General features: G+C 61.9%; 1 protein-coding gene across 3 annotated transcripts in view; it reads left to right on the top strand.

The window, feature by feature from the left end:
* TMEM132E (transmembrane protein 132E) overlaps positions 1-24,230 on the top strand; it is a 125,609-nt gene that overhangs the window by 83,728 nt on the left and 17,651 nt on the right. For all 3 annotated transcript variants that reach the window (XM_075905014.1, XM_075905015.1, XM_075905016.1), the window contains exons 2-4: positions 9,816-10,716; positions 13,804-13,944; positions 21,969-22,158. In XM_075905014.1, coding sequence (XP_075761129.1) covers positions 9,816-10,716; positions 13,804-13,944; positions 21,969-22,158 — 1,232 coding nt within the window. The remainder of the gene's footprint in view (positions 1-9,815; positions 10,717-13,803; positions 13,945-21,968; positions 22,159-24,230) is intronic.

The following is a 24,230-nucleotide window of genomic DNA, read 5'->3' as shown; positions in this document are numbered from 1 at the left end:
CCTTTGGGTTTAGGGGGGGCTCCGGGGCGGACGGGGCCTTTGGGTGCAGGGGGGGGGCTCCAGCAGGAGGGGGTCACCATGGGCAGCTCCCCGCCAGCCATGCGGCGCCGGCGCTAAGGCAGCTTCCTGCCTCTCCTGGCACCACAGACCATGTGGCCCCCAGATGCAGCCGGCAGCAGGTTCCCAGCCAACGGGAGAGCGGGGCTAGTGCCTGTGGCCCTGTCTGCTCCGCCCCCCACCCAGGGGCCGGGCCTGCTGCCGGGCATCTGCAGTGCTGTGCAGTCTTGGCACCCCCTGCTCACCTCATCCCCCTGCAGTAAGGAGACCCAGGGCCTGACCCGCCCCCTGCGCTGGGTCGCGACCCCTAGTTTGACACTGCCCAGCCCTAGCAACAATCATAAACTCCTGTCGTGAGCAGCATGTCTAGTGGCTAGAGCAGGAGGCGCTGGGGTTCACGGCACCTGTGTCTGGATTTGCCACTTGGGGGAGTCATGTGGCTGCCTGTAAGAGGGGGAACCGGCCTCGATTGGGAGCCCTGCTGCCGGGGGGCACACGCCGAGGGATGGGATTTAAAGGGTGAATTGCCGCGGGGTCCCTGTGGTGCTGCAGTGAGCGTGGCAGCAGAGAACGGTGGGGCGGTGGGGCACGAGGCGTCTGGCTGCCCCACAGCAGTGCTACATGCCCCGGGCTCTCTGGGAGGCCCACACTGCCGGGCGCCGGAGGCTTCCAGGGATCCGTGTCTCAGCCCCGCCCTCGAGCGGCTCAGAGCTGCCCCAGCGGTTCCCCCCGACTCTGAAATTTGCTTTGTCTCGGTTCCAGGGCAGATGGCTCCTCCTTTTTCGCCAAGCGGGGAAGCAAATCCATGCCCCTGCTCCCGAGTCAGGCAGGCGGGGGGAACGACACCGGCTACATTTCATATTGAAACCCAGGCCCAAGGCGCTTCTCCTGTTCTTAGGCTGGCGCGTCCCCGGGGCCGCGTGGGAACACGGTGAGCTGGAGGGACGGGGCTCGCCGTGTCTGCAAGTCACAGCATTGGCAGAGCCCATGGGCCGTGCCCGCAGCGTGCTCACAGCGCCACGTGGCGCCCGAGGGCCAGGGCGCGTCTTCCGAATCCACGAGGTAAAAATAGCACCGTGTTCAGCAGCTCTCAGTCCCTCGGCTGCCTGGAGCGATTACAACAAATGTGCTGTTTGAAAACCCGCCCAGCGACGGGAGAGGGGCCGGATCCCCCCCAGAGCCCTGCCCGGCTGGCTGAGCTGGGTCCTCCCCATAGCCCTGAGGAGCTGGCCCAGACACTCTGTCTCTTTGTGTAATCCAAGCTGAGAGTCTCCTCTGATCACCTGGCTCCTGGAGCTGGGCCTTTGAGAACAAGGCCCACGCAGGGCACGCTGGCAGCCACGGCCATTGGGAGCAGAGCTGAAGGGAGTAAGTTGGCATCGCTCCATCGAAGCCGCTTGGCACCAGCCTGCAATCCAGCCTGGCTCACAGTGTCGGGGGGGGGGGGGGTAGTGTGAGGTGCTGGAGACTGGAGCGGGGGTGGCGAGTGCTGAGGAAAGCAGCCTCTTGTGCTGACCCAGGGAATGAGAGAGCAGCAGGTTAAACGGAGCCTGGGGAGGTCAGCACAGATGGAAGGATTTGCCCAGGATATAATCACAAGAACAGCCAGCCTGGGTCAGCCCAAAGGTCTGTCCCGCCCAGTGTCCTGTCTGCCCCCAGGGGCCAGTGCCAGGTGCCCCAGAGGGAGGGAACAGAACAGGGAATCCTCACGTGATTCCTCCCCTGTCGCCCATTCCCCGCCTCTGACACACAGAGGCCAGGGACCCCTCCCTGCCCGGCCTAGCTAACAGCCACTGATGGACCTAGCCTCCTACCTAGTTATTTTTTGAATGCTGTTAAAGTCCTGGTCTTCTCAACATCCTCTAGCAAGGAGTTCCGCAGATTGACGTTTTGGTGAAGAAATACTTCCTTTTGTCTTAAATCTGCTGCCTATTAATTTCATTTGGTGACCTCTAGTTCTTGTTCTACGAGAGAGAGAAATAGCACTGCCTTAGTCACTTTCTCCACGCCAGCCGTGGTTTTACAGACCTCAAGCATGTTCCCCCTTCGTCCCAGCCTTATTCATCTCTCCTCACACGGCAGCCACTCCAGACCCCTGATCGTTTCTCATGCCCTTTTCTGAACCTTTTCCAATTCCACGGTGTCTACACCCAGTGTTCAAGCTGCGGCCCCCCATGGATTTATGGAGGCAATAAGAGATTCTCGGTCTTATTCACCAATGCTGCGTCTAGACTGGCATGCTTTTGTGGAAATACTTTTAAAGGAAAAGTTTTTCTGTTCAAAGTATTTCCGCAAAAGCGCGTCTAGATTGGCACGGATGCTTTTGTGCAAAAAGTGCTTTTGCAAGAAAGCCCCGATCGCCTGTGACGACGCGTTGGGGTCCCCCACCTCCTGCACCCCCGAAATAGCACGAACAGACTCCACCAGCCAGTAGAATAGAGGTGGTTTATTGCTTCTTCAGGATACAGCACAGCACAGATGTCATCAGGTTACAGGGCAGACCTAGGATGCCTCAGCCCCCCTTGACATGGGGGGGGTCTTGGCTTCTAAACCCCCCAGCCTGTTGCTGAGGCTGCTTCCTCCATGCTCCCAGACAGAAACTAAACTAACTCTCCTCCAGCCCTGCCCCCCAGCCAGGGCAGCATCCACCTTCCTTTGTTCCTCTCCATGGGGGTTAGCTGGTTGGACAGGTTGAGAGACCCTGGCCTAGTGACTCATCGCCTGTCTTGCTCGGTGGTGCTACAGACAGTGGCCAGTGAGTTAGCAAGTTCCCCCCCACTATGTCACAGCCATTTTAGCCAGGTATTCTTGCGCAAGAGGGCTTTTTCCCCGAGCGGGAGCATGGAAGTATTTGCGCAAGAAGCACTGATTTTGTACATTACAAAGTCAGTGCTCTTGTGCAAATTCAAGTGGCCAGTGTAGACAGCTGGCAAAATCTTGCCAGTCTAGACGCACCCTAAGTGTTTAGCCAGTTAACCGGTTAACCAGGGTTTTACATCCCCCATAGTAACTGGCAGCAATGCGCCAGGCTGAGGTTCGCCCAGACTCGCAGCACAGGCCATGGGCACTAGCAGCGCCTACATACCGCAAGATCTAGCGGTGGGCGTCGGCCCAGGCGCAGGGTGAGCGGACTCCCTTGGCCTGGGCGCTGCCACAGTCAGGGATGCAAGGAGGATGGTTGATGCCAGCTGGGACCTGGCTGCTAACCCCGCCCATCCCGGTCCCTTGCTGTCCCCTGCCCATGTCTGCTCTGTGACTGGGCGAAGACCCTCCCGACACAAGGGGCGTTCCCTTCCTCTGCTCCGCTGGCCCCTCTGCCTTGGCGTGGGGGCGGGTACCTCGGTACAAGGTCAGTTTCACCAAAGCTCAGTCGAAACTCAGTCCCGCCCCCGGGAGGGGGTTCCTGGGCTCGCTGTGCGTCCTGAGTTTGACACGTGGCCCCACATTCAATGTGTCTGCTGCCAGGTGCGCTGGGGGTTCAGAAACCCGAGCCCGGGGCAGGCCCGGTCAGTGTGTGAGCCCTTTGCTGGGGCCAGGGACGTCTGCTGTCGTGGCTGCCAGACCCCCCTCCCAATCTGACATTCGCTCTGGTGGAAGCAGGAAGTGGCTCCTTTGACTTGCTGGCTAAACAACAGGCAGCGATACTGACAAGATCTGCATTGCCAGCTCATGGCCAGTGGCCAGTTCTTCCATCCCCGGCTTCACGCCCCAGGGAGGGAAGCAAGCCGGGTAGAGTGCGAATCCCCGCTGGTTCCTTTCCTTTGTGGGTTATGCAATGGGCCCGTCTCTCCCCAGACAGCTGGGAAGGGCCTGCTTTTGTGTCCTTAATTCTAACCCCCTGAGCACGGGAGCTCCCTGTGCTGCATGGTGACCAATGCTCCTGCTGTGGTGCGCGGCCGCGCACAAATTCGTTCCCCCCCTCCCCGCCCCGGAGAGCAGCTCTTGTGTGGCAGGCGGCTGCTCCGGCGGGTGGGGCCTGCTGAGACGGCGCGGTGAGGGAGCCGCTGGGACGGGGCCGGGACCTTCTGTGGCCATGTAGTGGTGTGGGGGGAGGCCTGCTGTGGACGCTGGGGCTGCCACGTGGCAGAGGGGTCGGGGCCCGTTCTGGTGGCTAGGGCCGGGAAAGGGACCTGTCGTGTGTCGGGGAGGGGGTGGGGTCTGCTCCGGCGGCCAGGAACGTGTGTGTGAACACATTGGGTGCCACGGCGGCGCGTCCGAACCAGCGCACGACCTCCTATTGGCGCACCAGCCAAAACGCCCTGCGCTCCTGGCTGGGGGACTCCTGCGCTCCCAGCTGGGCTGTGCGGCCCTGGCTCTGAGAGAGGTGATCCGGCCGAGGTTTGCTGCTGCACCCAGAGTCAGGGCGGCAAAGCTACCAGGACTTGCCCCAGGCTCTGCTGAGGCCGTGATCTGGGCCCACCCTATCGCCGAGTCCTCTGCTGGGCTGGGTTGGAGGGGCCTCCGTGGCAGACACCCCCGAGATGCTGCAGTCCAGCCCCCCCATCCCGGTGACCAGTCGTCTCAGGCTCTCTGCAGACTCAGGCAGAAGTTGCTGCTTTGGTGACGCTGAAGCCGCAGTTTTAGCTTCTCGCCCCCACCCGGGCTAGGAACTGGCCTTGGTGTTTTAGCGGCGGGAGCAAAGTCTGGCGTGATCCCCGCACTCGGAGGCTGGAGCCCGAAGCACTGGCCTGTGATTTCAGCTGGCGCTCTTTGTCTCGGGTGAAAGGCGTGAGTCAGGTACCGGGTCGCCCAGCGCCCGGCCTCACACGCCTGGCCCGGGTGTGCTCTCCAAGGCCCTCTCATCCCCGTGGCCTTTGCCTCGGCTGCTCCGTTCCTCCCCTTGCTCAGAGGAGCCAGCCTCCCGGTCTGCCCCTCCAGCCTGGGGGCAGGGAAAGGGAAACCTGGGGGCTGGTGTCACGTTGCTGAATTGGAGGGAAGCAGCCAGATCGCTGCTGCACCCGTAGGTGGGGGTGTTGGCCCCAGAAATTGGTGTGGGGGGAGCCATGTGGGGTATTGAATGGGAGATTATTGTTTGTTGATCTTATGTACGCTATTTATGTGAGTGTATAATGTCTGTGTGTATAGGTAGGAATCTGTAATCTGTGTGGAAGCTGAATATTTCTGTGAATGTGGTTAAGCATTGCTATGGACAGGCTGAGTAGCAAAGCCCTGTGGAACAATGACTCTCAATAGGCTATGGACACACCCAAAGAATGGGATTTGTCACCTGAGGGTACTTGCTCCATACAAGAAGAGGCCAGGAAGGGGATAAAAGAGGCCATGTGGTCGATGCCATTTTGTTCTCAGCTCAGCACTTCATCCCAGAGGCAGCACTGCAGGGATTGAAGAGCCCGGAAGACCTGTGAACCCATCCTGATCCTAGGATGTGCAATAAGAACTTTTAAACCAGCAGCTGCAACATCTCTGCTAGAGCCTGCATCGAGGACTGGGAGATTCGGTGCATGTAACGTACTGTACTTTAATAACCTTACTCTCAGGCTTTTTTTCCTGTAATAATAAACCTTTAGATATATCTTCTAAAGGATTGGCCCAGCGTGATTTGTGGGTAAGGTCCAGAGGGTAAATTGACCAGGGATCTGTGGCTGGTTTCTTGGAACCGGACAGAACTTGTTCGGGGTAGGTGGGATTGGGTGCTAGGACCCCCCACCTGTGTATGAGGCCCGGGGCCATCTGGGGCACGGATATTGCTGGGGTGTCGGAGGGGTTTTGCTCGGGAGGCTTCAGGCAGGCAGCTGAAGCGCTTTGTGGGACTGGTTTGTGGCCTGCGTGGAAAGGTCGCCAGTCGGGGGCTGTAAGAAGCCCCGGATTCGAGTAATTCGCCCTGAGCGGACGCCCTCAGCTGTGCCCAGACACGGCCCGGTCCGTCACAGCTGGGCAGGGCTGCGCGTTGTCCGTCCTCCGGAAGGGGCTCCCAGCTGCAGCCCCGACGTGTAGCGGGCCGCGGCGAGCTCCCGGGCTCCATGTGCTGCAAGAGGTGGATTTCCCAAAGACAGAAATTGTGCAGGAAGAATTGTTTCGATCGGGAGCCCTTTCCCCAGTTGTTTGTGCAGATGGACGATCAATGCTGCAATTAGTGTAATGGTCACATGACTGCGTCCGCCTGCCAGCGTGTCAGGGAATCGCACCTCATCCCCGCCGGCCTCCCGGCTCTAGCACAGCACCATGGCACCGCAGGGCGCCGGGGGGTCGTCAGCTCCGTGCTGTGTCACCGCAGGGCGCCAGGGGGTTGTCAGTTCCGTGCTGTGTCACTGGAGGGCGCCGGGGGGTCGTTAGCTCCGTGCTGTGTCACCGCAGAGTACTGGGGGGTCGTTAGCTCCGTGCTGTGTCACTGCAGGGCACCGGGGGGGTCATCAGCTGCGTGCTGTGTCACTGCAGGGCGCCGGGGGGTCGTTAGCTCCGTTCTGTGTCACTGCAGGGCGCCGGGGGGTCGTCAGATCCATGCTGTGTCACTGCAGGGCGCCGGGGGGGGGTCGTCAGTTCCATGCTGTGTCACTGCAGGGCGCCGGGGGGGTCGTCAGCTCCGTGCTGTGTCACTGCAGGGCGCCGGGGGGGTCGTCAGCTCCGTGCTGTGTCACCGCAGGGCGCCGGGGGGTCGTCAGCTCCGTGCTGTGTCACCGCAGGGCGCCAGGGGGTTGTCAGTTCCGTGCTGTGTCACTGGAGGGTGCTGGGGGGTCGTTAGCTCCGTGCTGTGTCACCGCAGAGTACTGGGGGGTCGTTAGCTCCGTGCTGTGTCACCGCAGGGCACCGGGGGATCATCAGCTCCGTGCTGTGTAACCGCAGGGCGCCGGGGGGTCATTAGCTCCGTGCTGTGTCACCGCAGGGCGCCGGGGGGTCGTTAGCTCCGTGCTGTGTCACCGCAGGGCGCCGGGGGGTCGTTAGCTCCGTGCTGTGTCACCGCAGGGCGCCGGGGGGTCGTTAGCTCTGTGCTGTGTCACTGTAGGGCGCCGGGGGGTCGTTAGCTCTGTGCTGTGTCACCGCAGGGCGCCGGGGGGTTGTTAGCTCTGTGCTGTGTCACCGCAGGGCGCCGGGGGGTCGTTAGCTCTGTGCTGTGTCACTGTAGGGCGCCGGGGGGTCGTTAGCTCTGTGCTGTGTCACCGCAGGGCGCCGGGGGGTCGTCAGCTCCGTGCTGTGTCACTGCAGGGTACTGGGGGGTCGTCAGTTCCGTGCTGTGTCACCGCAGGGCGCCGGGGGATCGTTAGCTCTGTGCTGTGTCACCGCAGGGCGCCGGGGGGTCGTTAGCTCCGTACTGTGTCACTGCAGGGCGCCGGGGGGTCGTTAGCTCCGTGCTGTGTCACCGCAGGGCGCCGGGGGGTCGTTAGCTCTGTGCTGTGTCACTGCAGGGCGCCGGGGGGTCGTCAGTTCCGTGCTGTGTCACCGCAGGGTGCTGGGGGGTCGTTAGCTCCGTGCTGTGTCACCGCAGGGCGCCGGGGGGTCGTTAGCTCTGTGCTGTGTCACTGCAGGGCGCCGGGGGGTCGTTAGCTCCGTGCTGTGTCACCGCAGGGCGCTGGGGGGTCGTTAGCTCCGTGCTGTGTCACCGCAGGGCGCCGGGGGATCGTTAGCTCCGTGCTGTGTCACCGCAGGGCGCTGGGGGGTCGTTAGCTCTGTGCTGTGTCACTGTAGGGCGCCGGGGGATCGTTAGCTCCGTGCTGTGTCACTGCAGGGCACCGGGGGGTCGTTAGCTCCGTGCTGTGTCACTGCAGGGTACTGGGGGGTTGTCAGTTCCGTGCTGTGTCACTGGAGGGCGCTGGGGGGTCGTTAGCTCCGTGCTGTGTCACCGCAGGGCGCTGGGGGGTCGTTAGCTCGACGGTTCGGGTGGGATTCCCAGGGCTTTTATATCCCCAGGCCAGTCAAGGCTTTCCCGGTCCCCGGTCCCTGTCAGCTGGCAGGATGCTGGGGAGCCTGGAGGTCCAGGGAAATCTGGCTTCTCCACAGCCCCAGCTCCCAGCATCCCTTGCTCCTTTTGCTTTGGTGGAGAATGTTCAGTTTTTGGGTTTGTTCCAAATTGGGAGGTTTCACAGCCTCAGGCCCCTCCCACAAAACAACTGCAGCCGCACGTCATAGCGGTGCTCTCGGCTCGTTAGGGTGTTAACTCTGAAACCTACCGATGCCCATTGACTGGGCCACATTGCGCTGTCTCATTGCTGCCCATTTTGGCAGATCCTGCGCTTCTCCCCAAAGCCAAACTGCCCCAGCTCACCTGCTCTGGTGCCCAACTCCCACACTGCCCCTGCCCCAGCTGCCCAATCCCCACAAATGCCTTCTAACCATTCTCCTGCAGCGGTTAGGAGCTGTCAGCCCCACACTCTGACCCATCGCAGAGGAATGGGAAGATCAGTGCATGTTGCCTCGCAGATCAAAGGAGCACTGCCAGGCTCTGCGGGGTTGAGCATGCTGCTTATTTACATAGTTGCTTCATTAAAAACCTCCCAATTTTCGCAATGCTTCCCCCAGGTCCCCAGCCTGCCGGAGGCAGCAGGACTCAGAGACCTGCTGCAGAAGTCAGAGCTAGCTCCACCCAGAATTCATGGGCTTTGCTGTCTGGATTGCAGCAGCCTCACGCAGAGACCCCTCCCTGCCATTGTGCTGAACATTATTTAGCAGATATATTATGGTGGGCCCCAGCAGCCCCCGCCACAGACCCAACCAGTGTTCCCTGGAAGCTGAGCCCTTGTGCGGCTGCTCAGGAGAGATTAGCACAGAGACTACAGCTGGTTGGTTGTTTCTCCTGGTGGTGCACATTCACACATGCCTCGGTGCACGTAACAAAATGTGTTCCGCACATGGGTAGAGAAGATTTGAGGGAACATTGACCACAGCCCCACTGTGATGGGTGCTGCGTGTTATCTATTAGGTACGTTACGGTAGCACCAAGCAGCCCTAGCCATGGACTGCACCCTTGTGCTGGGCGCTCTCTGTATTACGGTAGCACCTAGCCGCCCGAGCCACAGGCCAGGTGGGGTGGAAACCCAGCCTTACTGCTCGGGCTGGTTCCCCTCCTCCCCCCTCCACTCTCTGTGTCTGGAGGGCCCCCGCGGCAACGTCTGGGGCAGGCTGGGGTCCCCCACGAGCGGCCCCGTCTCTGCATTGGTTCCTGGTGCACTTTTGTCAGCGGGTCCTACGGCACCCGGTGCGGTTCCTGGCGGGACGTGGGGCGCGAGCTCCGGCAGAGGGCGAGGTGGGGAACAGACCTGGGTGTTGCCCAAGTGAGACTGAGAACTCACCCCACCCCCGTTGCTCCGCTGGACCGTGCCGGGGCCAGCAGCACCATAAGCCCGATGGCCAGCGGCTTGCAGCACTGCCGCGCTGCACAGACATTCCTCACGCCGGGGGCTCCGGGGGTTACAGGTTCTGTACTGAGCAGCTCCCATTCTCTGGGACCGTCAGAGCTTTGGCTCCGTGCCCGGGGGGGGGTTCGGACGCTGATACAGTCGGTGCCTCCTTGGCCACACAGACTGCAGGAGCGGGGTATAAACCGGGCACAGAATGCAGCAGGGTCGGCCTCAGTTTCCCGTCTGGGAATAGTGACACCGACCTTTGGAAAGTGCCTTGCGGTTGGCAGATGGAGGGCGCAGGCGGGTGCTGCTGACAGCGTGGGCGGCACGGGGGCGGGGAGCAGGGGTAGAGGCTGGCAGCTGGGGCGGGTAAGGGGGGGGTGGCTGGGCCCGGTGGCTGCAGTGCACAGGGGATCATCGCTCCAGCCTGACCCTAACCCGCCCTCTTCTCTGTCCCGTTGGCAGCCCAGGGCAAGGTGCCCGCCCCCAGCTCGGAGCCCCCGGAGCCCTGGCCCCCCGCGGCGGCCGTGACCCTGCCCGTGAGCTACCGCCTCTCCAACACCCGCCTGGCCTTCTTCCTGAAGGAGGCGGGGGCGGGGGGGAACGCCAGCACCCCTCTGCAGCGCTCCGAGCCCTTCGTGGTGTTCCAGACCAAGGAGCTGCCCGTCCTGAACGTCTCGCTGGGGCCCTTCAGCACGGGGCTGGTTCTGCCCAAGGAACAGCTGCAGCCCTCCAGCCCCCTGGAGGTCCCCGACTGCCTCACCGTCAACTGGAAGGTGCGGGCCTTCATCCTGCAGGCGCGGGTGCCGGCCAGCCAGCCCGGGGTGCAGGTGCTGTTCTACGTGGCAGGCCGGGACTGGGACGACTTCCACGTGACGGAGCGGCTGCCCTGCGTCCGGCTGCACGCCTTCCGCGAGACCCGCGAGATCACCGGCTCCTGCCGCCTGCGGGGCAGCCTGGCCACCTGCCTGGTGCAGGCCGAGCTGCCCCCTGCCTGGTTCGGCCCCTCGGCCGTGCCCCTGGGCAGGAGGAAGGGGCCGGAGGCCCTGGACCTGAGCGGGGAGAGCCAGCAGGCCGAGCTCTACTACACGCTGCACGCGCCCGACGGGGCCGGGGAGTGCCCCGGGGAGACGGCCCCACGCCGGGGGGGCGGCGCCGCCCGCACCGAGGGCCCCACGCAGCACCCCCTGCTGCGCATCGGTAGCATCAGCCTCTTCCAGCCCCCGCCCGCCCCGCGCATGCAGGAGCACCGGCTGGACAGCAGCGTCTTCATCCGCCTGCCCGACAAGCCCCTCAAGCCGGGCGAGGTGCTCAGCATCCTGCTCTACCTGATGGCCAACTCCACGGCGGAACACTTCACGCTCAGGTACGGCCGCCGCAGGCACGTGGGCGGGCGCAGTGCGCTGAGCTGCCGGGTCCCTCCCCAAAGCAGGCTGCACTGGAGCAGCGAGGGAGGCTGTCCCGCCCAGGCGTGGAAAGGGGGTTGGTGCCAGCTCCCCTGGGTTTGCAAATCCGCCGGCAGGTCCGGGGCATCTTGCACCAGGTGTGTTTAATCTGTGGCGCTGGCTCCTTCGCTTCCTGGGGAGCGGGCGGAAGCAGGAAGGGTCCCTCCCGCGGCTGCGTAGCACGGCACCGGCCGTCACCACAAGGAGCTTGCCAGATCCCCGGAGAGCAGGGCAGAGCGAGGCTCCGCTTTTTGCTGGGGGGCAGGGGGTGGCCCTTTGCCAGGCTCAGCCTGGGGGTTCCATGCAAAATCCTACCATGAAGGGTTTCGATGCGGAGTTGCGGCTGCGCTGTCAGGCGCCTGCTTTCCTCGGTAGGCCAGGCAGCGTGGCAGGGAGGCCGGGCCTCGGGGGATCCTGCCCCGTGGATCAGCCCCGGGGGTTCCCAGGTTCCACCGTGGGCCCAATGGGCAGGTTTCAAGTTCCCAGCGGCCACGGGGAGCAGGGCGCGTGGTTCCTGCTGCGTGAAAAATCCGGCCCTCTGTGACTCCCCAGTCCCAGGGAGCCGATGACAGGGCAGGTTTCCTGGGTCCCCACCCAGCCTCCCTCTCTGGCCCTGACGCTGGCTTGGAGGGTGGCATGGGGGGACCCCGGGGAAGGGCACTGAGGGGTCGGGGTGCAGCTGGGTGAGGATGCTGCTTGTGCCCTGTCGTTTAGCTCCGCCCCGGGATGCGTGGCAAGGCCACAGCGAATGGGGCGGCTCTGTTGCTAATTACGGCCACCCAGCAGGGGTGTCTGTCAACCCACAGCCCCCGAATCCCGGGAGTGAGGCCCTGCCCTGGCACAGGGGAGGCCGGGGGCGTTCCTCACAGCCCTGCTCCCCCACAGCTGTAAGGCCAGGCTCCTCCGAGGACGTCCTGACGTCCCCGCATGGGACCGGCCCTGCAGCCAGAGCAAGAGCTCATGGAGGGCAGGGCCCTGGTGGGAGGCTGGATGGGCGGTGGCCAGAGGGGGACCTGGCATGCTGCAGGGAAGGGGCGGAGTCCTGGGTCCAGAGTGGGTGGGGCCAGAGGGGCGCTGGAGGGGGGCAAGGGGAAGGAGAGCACTGGAGGGAGGGTGGGCAGGGCTGGGAGGTGCTGGCAGGGAGGGTGGGTGCCCTGCTTACCCCGCTGGGCACCCTGCTTACCCCGCTGGGCGCCTTGCATACCCCGCTGGGCTCCCTGCTTACCCCGCTGGGCACCCTGCTTACCCTGCTGGGCACCCTGCATACCCCGCTGGGCACCCTGCTTACCCCGCTGGGCGCCCTGCATACCCCGCTGGGCGCCCTGCTTACCCCGCTGGGCACAATGCTTACCCCGCTGGGCACCCTGCTTACCCCGCTGGGCACCCTGCTTACCCCGCTGGGCACAATGCTTACCCCGCTGGGCACCCTGCTTACCCCGCTGGGCACCCTGCTTACCCCGCTGGGCACAATGCTTACCCCGCTGGGCACCCTGCTTACCCCGCTGGGCACCCTGCATACCCCGCTGGGCTCCCTGCATACCCCGCTGGGCGCCTTGCTTACCCCGCTGGGCTCCCTGCATACCCCGCTGGGCGCCTTGCTTACCCCGCTGGGCTCCCTGCATACCCCGCTGGGTGCCTTGCTTACCCCGCTGGGCTCCCTGCTTACCCCGCTGGGCACCCTGCATACTCTGCTGGGCTCCCTGCTTACCCCGCTGGGCACCCTGCTTACCCCGCTGGGCGCCCTGCTTACCCCGCTGGGCTCCCTGCTTACCCTGCTGGGCACCCTGCATACCCCACTGGGCACCCTGCTTACCCCGCTGGGCTCCCTGCTTACCCTGCTGGTCACCCTGCTTACCCCACTGGGCACCCTGCTTACCCTGCTGGGCACCCTGCATACCCTGCTGGCTGCACAGGGCGTACGGGGAGGGGGAGCTGGTGCTGGGACGAGGAGCCGGGCAGGGCAGCTGGGTACTGGGGAGGCTGGCACCAGCTGATGCAGGAGGAGGTGCATAGAGAGCTGGGTGGGCTGGGGGTGGAGATCTGTATAGGGCAGACTCAGAATCGGGCCCCGCCGTGTGGGGAATGACCCTGATCCTCCTGCAAGGAGCTGAGCGCCCTGCCCCCACCCTGCCCCTGGGGGCGCTCAGCTGCTGTCGGAGTGGAACCGGCATCGCGCTTCCTGGTTCCCTTCCCAGCCCGTCGGAGCCTGGAGCCTCTGCCCTGCCCCTCCCGCTCCAGATGGGGTCAGAGCCAGGGGAAGGGAGGAACTTGTGTCCTCGTCAGCCTGGACAGCAAACCCGGTTCTGGGCGGCGTGGACCTGAGCCGAGGGCCGGGCGGGCCGGGCGGGCGTTGGGCCCTCGTGGCTGGCCCTGCGGAAGGAGCCGCTCCCCAGGCCTTGCCCATCTGCCCCCGAGAACCAAGGGGCGTGTTCAGCACAGGGGGTCCGCCCGGCCCCGCAGAGACCCAGCGTCGGTGCCCTGCTCTGCCAGACCCCTCCCCGCGTGCCCCGGCCACGCTGGTTATGAGGGGCCCAGCCAGCTCAGGTCCTGGAGCAGCAGCCGCAAGACGAGATCTGGGTGCAGGAATCCCTGGGCCAGGTTCTCTGGCCTACGCCGCGGGTCAGACCATTGACGGTGCCATCTGGCCTGGGCAAAGCCCCTGCAAAGCTGAGTCAGGCAGAATTAGCCCCCTGCAGGCACAGCCAGGCCAGGTGGGACTTGCCTCGCCCCTGAATAACAGCCCCCAACTCTCACAGCCATCTCCAATGCAGTGTTGCCCTGTCTCCCAGCGGGGAAACTGAGGCAGAAAGCGGGGCCGTGCCTTGCCCCATGTCTCTCATGGGCAGGGAATGCCTCTTTCTGAGTGCCAGGCTGGAGCCCTGCCCCGAGCCCTCCGACTCCCTGCGGTTGGCCAGGCGCTGCGGGACACACAGGCATGGCGTGGGTGGGCGTGGTGGGGGCAGGCAGCCGTGCGGCCATGAGCCTTGCTCTCCTCTCCTGCCCTGCAGGGTGAAGGCCAAGAAGGGGGTTAACCTCCTCAACACCAAATCCCGGAGCCACCAGTGGCTGGTGACCTCGGAGCTGCTGACAGGCGGGAAGCACTCCACCGCCACCGTCGACGTGGCCAAGGTCGATGGCGCGCTGCCCAGGTAAGCGCTTCGCCGGCCCCTCTGCTTTTCTGGGCGCTTGGCTCCAGGCCTCGGCATCGGGAGGGAATTCCCCCCAGCGGCTCAGCGGGGCAGCTGCTCCGGGCCTGGCTCTCCGTGCCGGCTCCCTGCCACGCCTCCTGGCTTTCTCTGCACATGGCGCAGCTCTGGGCACGGCCCGGCCTGGCTCACTAGGGAGGTGGGGGCGTCGCGGGGCTGGGGCAGCATCTGCGGCTCATTGGGAGGGAAATTGGGATCTTGTGTTGCCCTGGGCTGCCCCCATGAGCTTGGCTTGCAAGCAAGACCCAACCCTACATGCCCAAAGGCTCTGGAGGAGCAGTTGGACCTCGGGGTCACAGACCCAGCCCTGCCCAGTGCTACCCAGGCCCCCGGGCCAGCTGCTCTGTCCCGGAGCCAGCACGCCACGAGCCGGCCCTTAAAGGCGCCAGAAGAAACCTGCGAGAGCCTGGTGATGGGCAGGGTTCAGCCGGGCTCCCCGGCCAGCCCGGTCCTAGGTCCCTGCAGCGGGGAGAGCACGGAGGGAAGCCAGGCCTGGTCTGAGCGGCGGGAGCTGGCGGGAGCTGTGCTGGGGCGGGAAGACGCGAGTGGAGAGAGCCCCAGACCTGGGCTGTGTATTTGGCAGCACAAAGTAAAGGACACACTTGGACAACGCTTCCTCCTGTCCGCAAGGAACAAGGGGAAGCCAAAGACCGTCACCAGAGGCTGGTTGTGTTCAGCTCCCTCGCCCGCTGGACACTCCCGGGGAAAGCCTGGTGCTGTAAGTCAGGAGGCGCCATAGACCATAGTCATTGGTTTTCATGTGCTTTAGTTAATAGTCCAATGTCATACACAGTTGGCTAAAAGAGCCTAGAATGTGTGTTTCCAATGATGAGGATTATGTGCAGTGTATTAATCAGCCACTAGATGACTCTGTGATGTAGAGTTCTAGAGTTTGGTCCCTGGTAAACAAAGGCAACTAAGCTGGAACTCAAAATGTGTGGAAGCATGTTTATTTGCACCTATAGATGCTGCTGATTTCTTTAGTAAATACCTCCTGTCTGTTCCCTTTATCACACGATGGTGCCAGATATTTAAACACCCAGAGATTTCCCTAGTTGAATCAGGAAGCAATCGAGGATTTCACAGCGTGGGAAAGAAAGCACATCATAGTTACCATTTCTTATTTATTAAATACCATTAATATGGCATGGCACATTCACACAGCTCCTTACAGACATCAATTAACATAACAGCACAGCCTCTAGGAGGTTACCCATCCAGCCAACTTAGCAACAGTTAAATCAGCTGTGCAACATATGGTAAGAAATTATTAATTGCCATGTAATTAATTAATCAATGAATGTGCGGGGCGGGGTGAGGCTGTCATGGCGGTTGCATTACTTGCCCAGCAGCGTAAGCTGGTGAGTCACTCAGCCCTGTTTGCAAACACACACGCGGTTCAGAGGCATTTTTCAAATGCCCCGCTGACAACTCATTATTCTTTCCCCCGTTCTTCCCGGACCTGGCACGCACAGCCAGCCCGCGTGTGTCCTGAGAGGGGATTCGGCACCGAGATGCGTCACACGGGTGCACCACGGTGCCTTACCAGTGCCCCATTGCACTGTGGGTGGGCCCAAGATCCTGGTGCCTGGAGCGTGGTGGTGGAGGGATAGGAGGGGGAATAAGGGGAGGCCCCAAGGCTCAGTGAGGGGAGAAGCTGGGTCCTCCAAGGCGGATCTGAGGGATTCCTGCCTGCTCCTGGGCCCATTCCAGCCCATCTGGGTCCCATTCGCCACTCCCCACCCTGATCACCACCACAGCCTCTGGAGCCTGCTCACTCCCAGGCGTGCGGGAGCACTGCGGCAGAGTCCCCAAAATACTTGGGGGGCCACCCCCGCCTTTGCATCCAGGCTCCCCCTCCCTGGCGTGGCAGTGCCTGTGGCTCCGACCACAAGGGAGAGACCTGGATTGGCCGTCGTTGGGAACGAGGGTTCCTCTTGTTCGGTGCGTTCTGTGGAAACCATCCGTCCAAAGGATGGGAGTGATGGAAGCCAGTGGAAATACGGAGCAGGGAGACCCAGTCACCTCGCACAGGGGCTTGCACCTTTTGGGGTCAGGGGCCACCGACCTGCAGAAAAATCAGTCGGGGGCCGCGCACAAGCCCTCACGTATGTGGCCCCCGACTGAGAAGCAGAAATACCCTCCCCACATTCCCTTCGCACACCAGAGCCTGGGGGGGGGGGGCAGCTGGTGGAATTGGTGTGCTCCAGCCCCACAGAATGACGGCTTCCCAATATGGGGGAGGAGCCCTGAGCCTCGGGGTCAGATCCAGGCAAGCTGGAGGGCCGCATTTGGCCCCCAGGCCTTAGGTTCCCCACCCCTGACCTCACATCACAGGGAGCTTTGGGTACAAAGAGAGAGGAGATGCACAGCACATCTTTCCTAACAAGGGCTCCGTAACATAAGAACTAGGGTCACTTCGTTAATAGGCAGCAGGTTTAAAACAATCCGAAGGCAGTATTTCTTCACACAGAGCAGTCAACCTGTGGAACTCCTTGCCAGAGGATGGCGTGAAGACTAGGACTTCAACAGGGTTCAAAAAAGAGCTAGAGAAATCCAGGGAGGTTAGGTCCATCAGTGGCTGCTAGCCAGGATGGGTAGGGATGGTGTCCATGGCCTCTGTGTGTCAGAAGCTGGGAATGGGGACAGGGGAGGGATCACTTGATGATTCCCTGTTTTGTTCCCTCCGTCTGGGAGCACCTGGCACTGTGGGCAGACAGAACACTGGGCTAGATGGACCTTTGGTCTGACCCAGTCTGGCTGCTCTTATGTGACTCCCATGATGCCCTGCAGGAGCTCGGTCACAGGGAGCCATCGGTCATGAGAGAGGTAGGCTAGGACATGCTTGAGTCATGAGGGGCCTGGAACTACAACTCCCATGAGGCACTGTGACAGCTCAGCCCCAGAGCAAGAGCACAGTGACTCATGGGAAGTGTAGTCCATTTGGGATAGAGCCCATGGAGAGCTAAGACACCTGGAACTACAACTCCCATGAAGCTCCACAGAAGCTGCGACAGATTTACTGCTGAAATTAAAACCAGGAGACGGTTGAGCGGTACCTGGGTTGACCAGCCCTGCTGTCTGCTATTCTAGCAGTGTCTTCAGGGCCCTGATGGGGGCCCCTTTGTGCAAGGCGCTGCACATACCCACAGTGCCAGTCCCTGCCTGATTCACGCCCGCTGGGGAGCTGCCCTTAGCATCTCAGGGCATGCAAGCCCTGTGGGTTACTGAGCATGCCAGCGGCATGGCAGAGCGGTTCCCCACATGGCTGTTAAATGCTGCCATGCCTAGACGGCCCTCGCTCTGCAAGGGCTGCTCTGGGTGCTGGCAGGGGAGGGTCAGCTCCATCAGAAACAAGCCCCTGTCTGTGCAAATTGATCCAAGCTGTTGGCGCTGGGGAGACGCTGGTTTTCTCCAGTGTTACCCTCTCCTGAGGCAGCCCTCGTACGGCGCTTTGGATATAGGTGGGCATGGCACGGCCCCTGCACCGCCCTCGGCTGGTGTGGGGTCCTTCCGCCAACGCCCTGAGTCAGGCTTCTCGCTGGGAGTGTTGGCAGCCCGGGGGACTGAGACCTTTGTAGAAACTTCCTGTCTGCATGCCTTGCTGAGCACTTGGCTGAGCCTGTGTTTGGCTGCCTGGGCATGGGCCACTGGTGCCTACGGGGGCAGGGAGGCAAGGAGGCTGCCCCAGAGGAACAAGGAGGGGGATGAGGGAGCCCCCCACTAAGCAATTACAACTTTGGTGGGGCCACAGGAGGGCCAGTGCCCCTGGGGTGCCACCATGAGTCACCTACAGCCATGAGATGCGGCAGAGGGGCCTAGCCTCTAAAGCCTGATCATCTCCCCCCCCGGGCCATCCGGGGCTGGGATCCGCAGGGCAAGAACCTGCTTTCCTTCCCCCTCCCGGAGTGCAGATGTTAGCAGCTGGAGCAAGGGGGAGTTGTGAAAGCCGCACGCGGCTGTGGAAATCCCCAGATGCCAGAGGGCGAGTGGCTCCGGATCTGGGAGCGAGGGAGGTTTTACGGTGATCCTGTTTTCTTTTAAGGAGATGACGGGCTGGCTGAGGGGAGGAGGGACACGGCCCCCCGCCCATGCAGATTAAAACGAGCCTTGAAAGGTTAGAGACGGAAGATGAATTGAAAGCGATGACAATCACCTTTTAGGAAAACAACTTGATCAAATATGATTGTAATGGAAAATATAAATGGCTTACGCCCGTTTCCCCCTCAGCATCAAAGGGTGTGGGGTTGCAATCCACCAGGGAGCAGGGTAGGAGCAGTTACTCCAGTCCCAGCAGGGGGCGCTGTGCGCAGAGGGGGAGTTATGCCTGGTTACTCCAGTTCCATGCTCTCCCAGAAGGAGGCGCTGGCGCGAATGGGACACAGTATTGTGGGGCTGCTCCCAGGTTTCCTGCCCCAGCCTCTGCGGGAGATGAGACAGGCGCCTCTGAGGGGGACACATCTCCCATCACCTAGCTGAAGGCAAACTGGGCCAGAGGAGTGTTGGACTTTGCCAGTCAGGCTATGTCTAGACTGCAGGCTTCTTTCGAAAGATCGCGTCTAGACTGCAGGCGGATCTTTCGAAAGAGAAATCCGCTTTTTCGAAAGAGAGCACCCAGCGAGTCTGGATGCTCTCTTTCGAAGATGGCCTCTTTACATTGAAGAACGCCTTCCTTCGAAAGAGGAACTTTTGAAGGAAGGCATTCTTCCTCGTGAAACGAGGTTTACCGCCATCGAAAGAAAAGCCGCGTTCTTTCGAAATAATTTGAGTCTGGATGCAGGGGAAGTTTTTTCGGGAAAAGGCTACTTTTCCCGAAAAAACCCCTGAGTCTGGACACGGCCTCAGAGACTGCACAGCCTGGGGGCAGCACAGGGCCAGATGCCAGGGAGCACCAGCCTGGACTGCAGGATGGCTGAGAGCAGCTGGTTGGCTCCCGTGTTTTTCTCCTTTTGTTCATTATATATTTATAGGAGTGAAACTGGCCGTGTAAAACATCCCCCGATCAATGGCGCAGTCTCAATAAACGCTACACGATGCAAAATCAATTGCTCGCCGGCTGCAGCCCGCTCAGGCCTTAGGTATTAATTATTTCTCTAAGAAAGGGACAATGCCCGGCTCAGACTCAGATGACTCTATAAAACGGCCCCGTCGACTGAGCAGTGAACCCAGCTCCAGAATCTGCCTGGCTTTTCCCCCAGGCCAGCACTTGGAATCTGGCTGCCCGCGTGCTCTTCCAGGGGGCACTCAGTCACTCACTTTTGAGCCTGGTCAGTTTCACTTTCTGGTTCTGCTCAGGCAGCGCTCACCGACCAGTCGATCTGGATCTACTGGTCGATCTTGGAGCCTCTGACAGGGGATCCTGACTGGTGTGGCCACGTGGCTATCAAGCGACAGTCCCTCCTCTCCTACCGCTGTGCACCTCCTGTCCTTTGCCTTGGAGCTGTTCCCGCAGGAGCCTCCGGCTTGCTGTGCAGGGGAGGGAGAGGAGGGCGCTGGTGTCAGGGTGCCCCCTTGTCCCACCCGTATCCTGTCTAAGGAGCAGAGAGGGGCCACAACAAGAGTATAGACAGCAAGTTTGCAGGCTGCTTTTGGGAGTGGTGCAGGGAGCCACCCGGGTGGTGGTGCAGCTGGAGCCCACATCCCAAACCCTACCCCAGTCATGAACCCCCTTCTGCACCCCAAGCCCATGCCCCGAGCACCCCTGCATCCAAACGCCTGCCCAGAGCCTGCACCGAGAACCTCCTCTGGCACCCCTGCCTGCCCCCAAGCTCAGCTCCGAGCCCCTCTCACTCCAAATCCTTTAGGCCAAGACCAGAGCCTGCGCCCCAACCCTCTGCCCCAGCCTGGTGAAAGGGAGGGAGGATGGGGGCAGGGAGGGTGAAGGGGCACGAAGGAGGCGGGGCCAGGGTATTTGGGTTTGAGGTAGATCCTGGATCGCACTTAAATTCCAAAAGTGATTTTGTGCTTAAAAAGGTTGGAGAGCCCTGTGCTAGGGAGAACCCTCGGTGCAAGGGCAGAGTCCTCCGATGCTTGGTCCACCTCCTGCGCGTGGTCTCAGGCAGCTTTGCAGTCCCTGTGACCAAACCTGGTGGTGGAGGGAGAGACGAAAGGGCGTGGAAGAGCCATGCAATGGTGCAGAGAAGGGAAATCTGGCACGTGTGATTGTTTGGCTCATAACGCAAAGACGGGGACATTTGGCGCGAAGAAGCCAATGCAACAGGGATACAGGGCAATGCTTTCTAGCACAATTAGCCTGTGGAACTCATTGCTGCAGTACATTGTGCTGAGGCCGGGGGCTCAGCACGTTTCAAAAGAGGCCTGGACAGGTCTTTGGACAATGGGATGATCCCGATAATGGGAAAGGTTGAAAACTGAACCCTCCTGCTTCCGGGCGTGAGCCAGTGTCTGCCCGACGGGGCCAGTAGAAAAGGTTTTGTCTGAGGGTGGGTTATCCCCTAACGGCCCCCTTGGGAGTGACTTGCATTCTCCCCGCCCCCCACAGCAGCTGTTCCTGGCCATGGATAGAGACAGGATAGGGTGGGCCCATACAGCTGTGCCTTGGTCACACGCGTGTATTTTTTTTTTTTCCAGGAGGTGGGCGGGCGTTAGCCCATCCACATCTAAAAGACCAGCCCCCATCCTGTGGGGAGGGTCCACAGAAACTGGAAAAGCCAACTAATTACGGGGGACAAATAATGAAAAAACAGGTACAGGTGTGAGGGTCAAAGGGTTAAAGCGAGGGAACCGGATGGGGACACCGAGCAGAGAACCCCGGCCAGCGCCCACTGCCCCCCGAAGGTCTCGAGAGAGCCAGCGGACACTGCCCATTGGAACTCTGCCCGGATACGTGAGCGGATGCAGGAACAGAAATAAGCCCCCAGTCACAGGCCCCTCCCTGGTTTTACAGATTGCCCATTTGGCCATAGCCAGGAGGAGGTTGACCAGGAGGTCCCGCGACTTTGTGGGGCCACGGATGGGATGTGCGTAAATTAACAAGTGGGGGGAAAAGTGCAGCCAGAACCGCAAGAGGAGGATCTGGAGGAGCCGAAAGAGAGGCTGTAGCCTGGCGCCCTCGATGGAGATGTGCGCCAGCGTCTCCCTCACGCCACAGAAGAGGCACGTGTCGGGGGTGGGGTTGAACCGCGCCAAGTACACGCCCGTGCTTACCGCGCCATGCAGGATTCTCCAGCAGATGTCCCCGGTGGGCCGTGGAACCGAGGTCGAATAGAGGCTGGCCCACCGGGGCTCCCCACCCTCCATCGGTGGTAGGAGGTCCCGCCACTTGGTGTCTGGGCGGGACACGAGGGTGGGGAAGTGGAGCGTGTGAAGCACGAGCGTGTACAGGTGACTCTTTGGCGCGGTTCGGAAGGGGACCGGCTGCATCGCGTGCAGCCAGCTAAGATGACGAGGGGGAGGCAGTCGGGAAGGTACACAGGGCTTGGGGCCGATGGAGAGTTCGGGAGGGCTGGGGGTGAGGGGTGGGCGGGGTGCACCCTCTCGCAGGACCTTTTCGAGGTAAACCCAAGCATTGGGTGGCAAAGCGTCCTTCACCTCCTGAAGTACGCGCCGGGGAGTACGTAGGGTGGAGAGCCCCATGCGCTGGGCGAGCGCCCGAGGATCCACCCAGTCTCCCCGGCGGTAGTCCAGGAGGTCTCCAACTCTGGTGGATCAGCAGCACAATGCAGCCCTCTTCAACCCCTTGGCATGGCGCTAATCCAGAGCAGAGCGCTGGGAGGCCCGGAGGACGCAGCCGGGGGGATCGCTGTGTTGCAGATGAATGGCAGCTGCTCTCCCTGCTGGGTTCTGGAGGGTCGTTCCAAAGATCCTTCAGTAGCTCCCTGTGCGGCCTGTGGCAGGGTTAGCTCTTTGGTTCTCTCGGGTTTTCCACAAGCCCAGGGGCCGGGCCCCAGCTTCCCACGTGCGCCAGTGGGGCCCGGCTGAGCGCGCTGCCTGCTGTCGCCTCGCAGGGACGGCGACTCCTACGAGATCCTGCAGCTGGACTTCGAGATGGAGAATTTCACCAGCCAGTCGGTGACGCGGCGCATCATGTGGCACATCGACTACCGGGGCCGCAACCCACCGCCCGACCTGGAGAAGGTGGTAACGGAGCTAACGGTGATCCAGCGGGACATCCGCGCCATTGTGCCCCTGGCCATGGTGAGTGGGCGCGGACGGGTCCCCAGGGGTTCCAGCTATCCCTGCGTTCTCACTGCACGGGCTCGCCCCCTGCACGTCTGCACACGCCCCCACGGCCCACGAACCATGCACACGCACTCTCACCCCTGCACGTCTGCACACGCCCCCACGAACCACGCACACGCACTCTCACCCCTGCACGCCTGCACACACCCACACGGCCCACGAACCACGCACACACACTCTCACCCCTGCACGCCTGCACACGGCCCACGAACCACGCACACGCACTCTCACCCCTGCACATCTGCACACGCCCCCACGGCCCACGAACCACGCACACGCACTCTCACCCCTGCACGTCTGCACACGCCCACATGGCCCACGAACCACGCACACACACTCTCACCCCTGCACGCCTGCACACGGCCCACGAACCACGCACACGCACTCTCACCCCTGCATGTCTGCACACGCCCACACGACCCACGAACCACGCACACGCACTCTCACCCCTGCACGCCTGCACACGCCCCCACGGGCCACGAACCACGCACACGCACTCTCACCCCCGCACGCCTGCACACGCCCCCCACGGCCCACACACGCATTTGCACTCTCACCAGGGGACACACACAGAGCGAACCCTGCGCCGTGTCGCATGCCCCATAACACCCTCCACAGCCCTGGCCCTGAGTTTGCCTGGGGTGAGTCCCCGCCCTGGGCTGGGGCAGACACCCAAGGGAGGTCTGTTTCCATGTGGTGGGGAATTGGGGGGAGCTCAGAGAAGCTGGCTCAGGGTTAGGGACCCACCAGGGCTGGGGGCAGGGCGGCAGGAGATGGAACCTAGAAGGCTGTTCTGCCGGGACTGTGGCCCTCCGGAGCTGGGGCTTGTACAGGGGCCACATGGCGCACACACGCTGACCCAGCTCTTAGCCACCCCGTCAGCAAACCCGCGTGAGCGCGGCACACCTGGCTGGGCCCATCTGGGTGTCTTCTGTTGGCCTCGTATTTGAGGGGGAAACTGAGGCACAGAGCTGCCGTGATTCTGCCAAGCTCGCACACTAGGCCCCAGCAGCAGGGCTGGGAGTAGAGCCAGGAGTTCCCGGCTGTGGCTCCTCAGTCACATTCTCACACTGGACCAAGAGTGGGACCCAGGAGTCCTGACACCCAGTCTGAACCCCCCAGACAACTCTCCCTCCCAGCATTAAAAAGGGAGGGCACTCGGATCCCATTTTCACCAGCAGCCCCACTGGAGTGACTCCAGATTGTCACTGAGGATATGTCTAGACTACATACCTCTGCCGACAGGCATGTAAACCAGGCTACCCGACATAGTCAAAGAAGCTGGGATTTAAATATCCCCGGCTTCATTAAAATAAAAATGGCCACCACGCTGTGCCGACGATCAGCTGAGCCGGCACAACGCGGTGGCCATTTTTATTTTAATGAAGCCGGGGATATTTAAATCCCCACTTCATTGACTATGTCGGGTAGCCGAGTACAAATGCTTACTCAGCAACTGAATAGCCCCCGGCCCGAGCTCAAGTCAGCTGGGTGGGCCAGCCACGGGTCTGCCACTGCAGTGTAAACGTAGCCTCAGTGCCCCCAAGGGTCGGGAAAGTCGGGTGTGATGAACGGAATCACCCGAACCCTGGTGTCTGGGGAACTCAGCAATGGGGCAGGGGCTTTCCTGGCGCTTTAGACCTTGGTTCAAGAGGGTCTGTGTGCAGGGGGCTGAGCCGGAGCCCAGAGACCTCCCCCCCCCCGGGAGACCCCTCCTGCAGGACGAGAGCGAGCCAGTATTCCCTCCATCAGAAACAATCCCATCGCACACTGCCAGGAAGGCAGATTAGACTCCCGGCCATTTCATTTACTTGAAAGGTTACTTGGCTGGCAGGCGTCCATCGCCGAGACCCGGCTGCGCAGCCCATTTAACTTGGGGATCGGTTTTCCACGTTTGCATAATTAACCAGCTTGCAATTAGACGCGCCCCCCAGACGCAGCGCTCTCGCTCTTTGGAGTTTGTAAGAGATGGCGGGTCTCCAGGGGTGGCAGAGCCAGGGGCCCGAGAAGGCATCACGCGCCCAATG

Source organism: Pelodiscus sinensis, chromosome 21, assembly GCF_049634645.1.
Source record: "Pelodiscus sinensis isolate JC-2024 chromosome 21, ASM4963464v1, whole genome shotgun sequence".
Lineage (NCBI taxonomy): Eukaryota > Metazoa > Chordata > Testudines > Trionychidae > Pelodiscus > Pelodiscus sinensis.
This window is presented reverse-complemented; position numbering and strand designations above follow the sequence as displayed.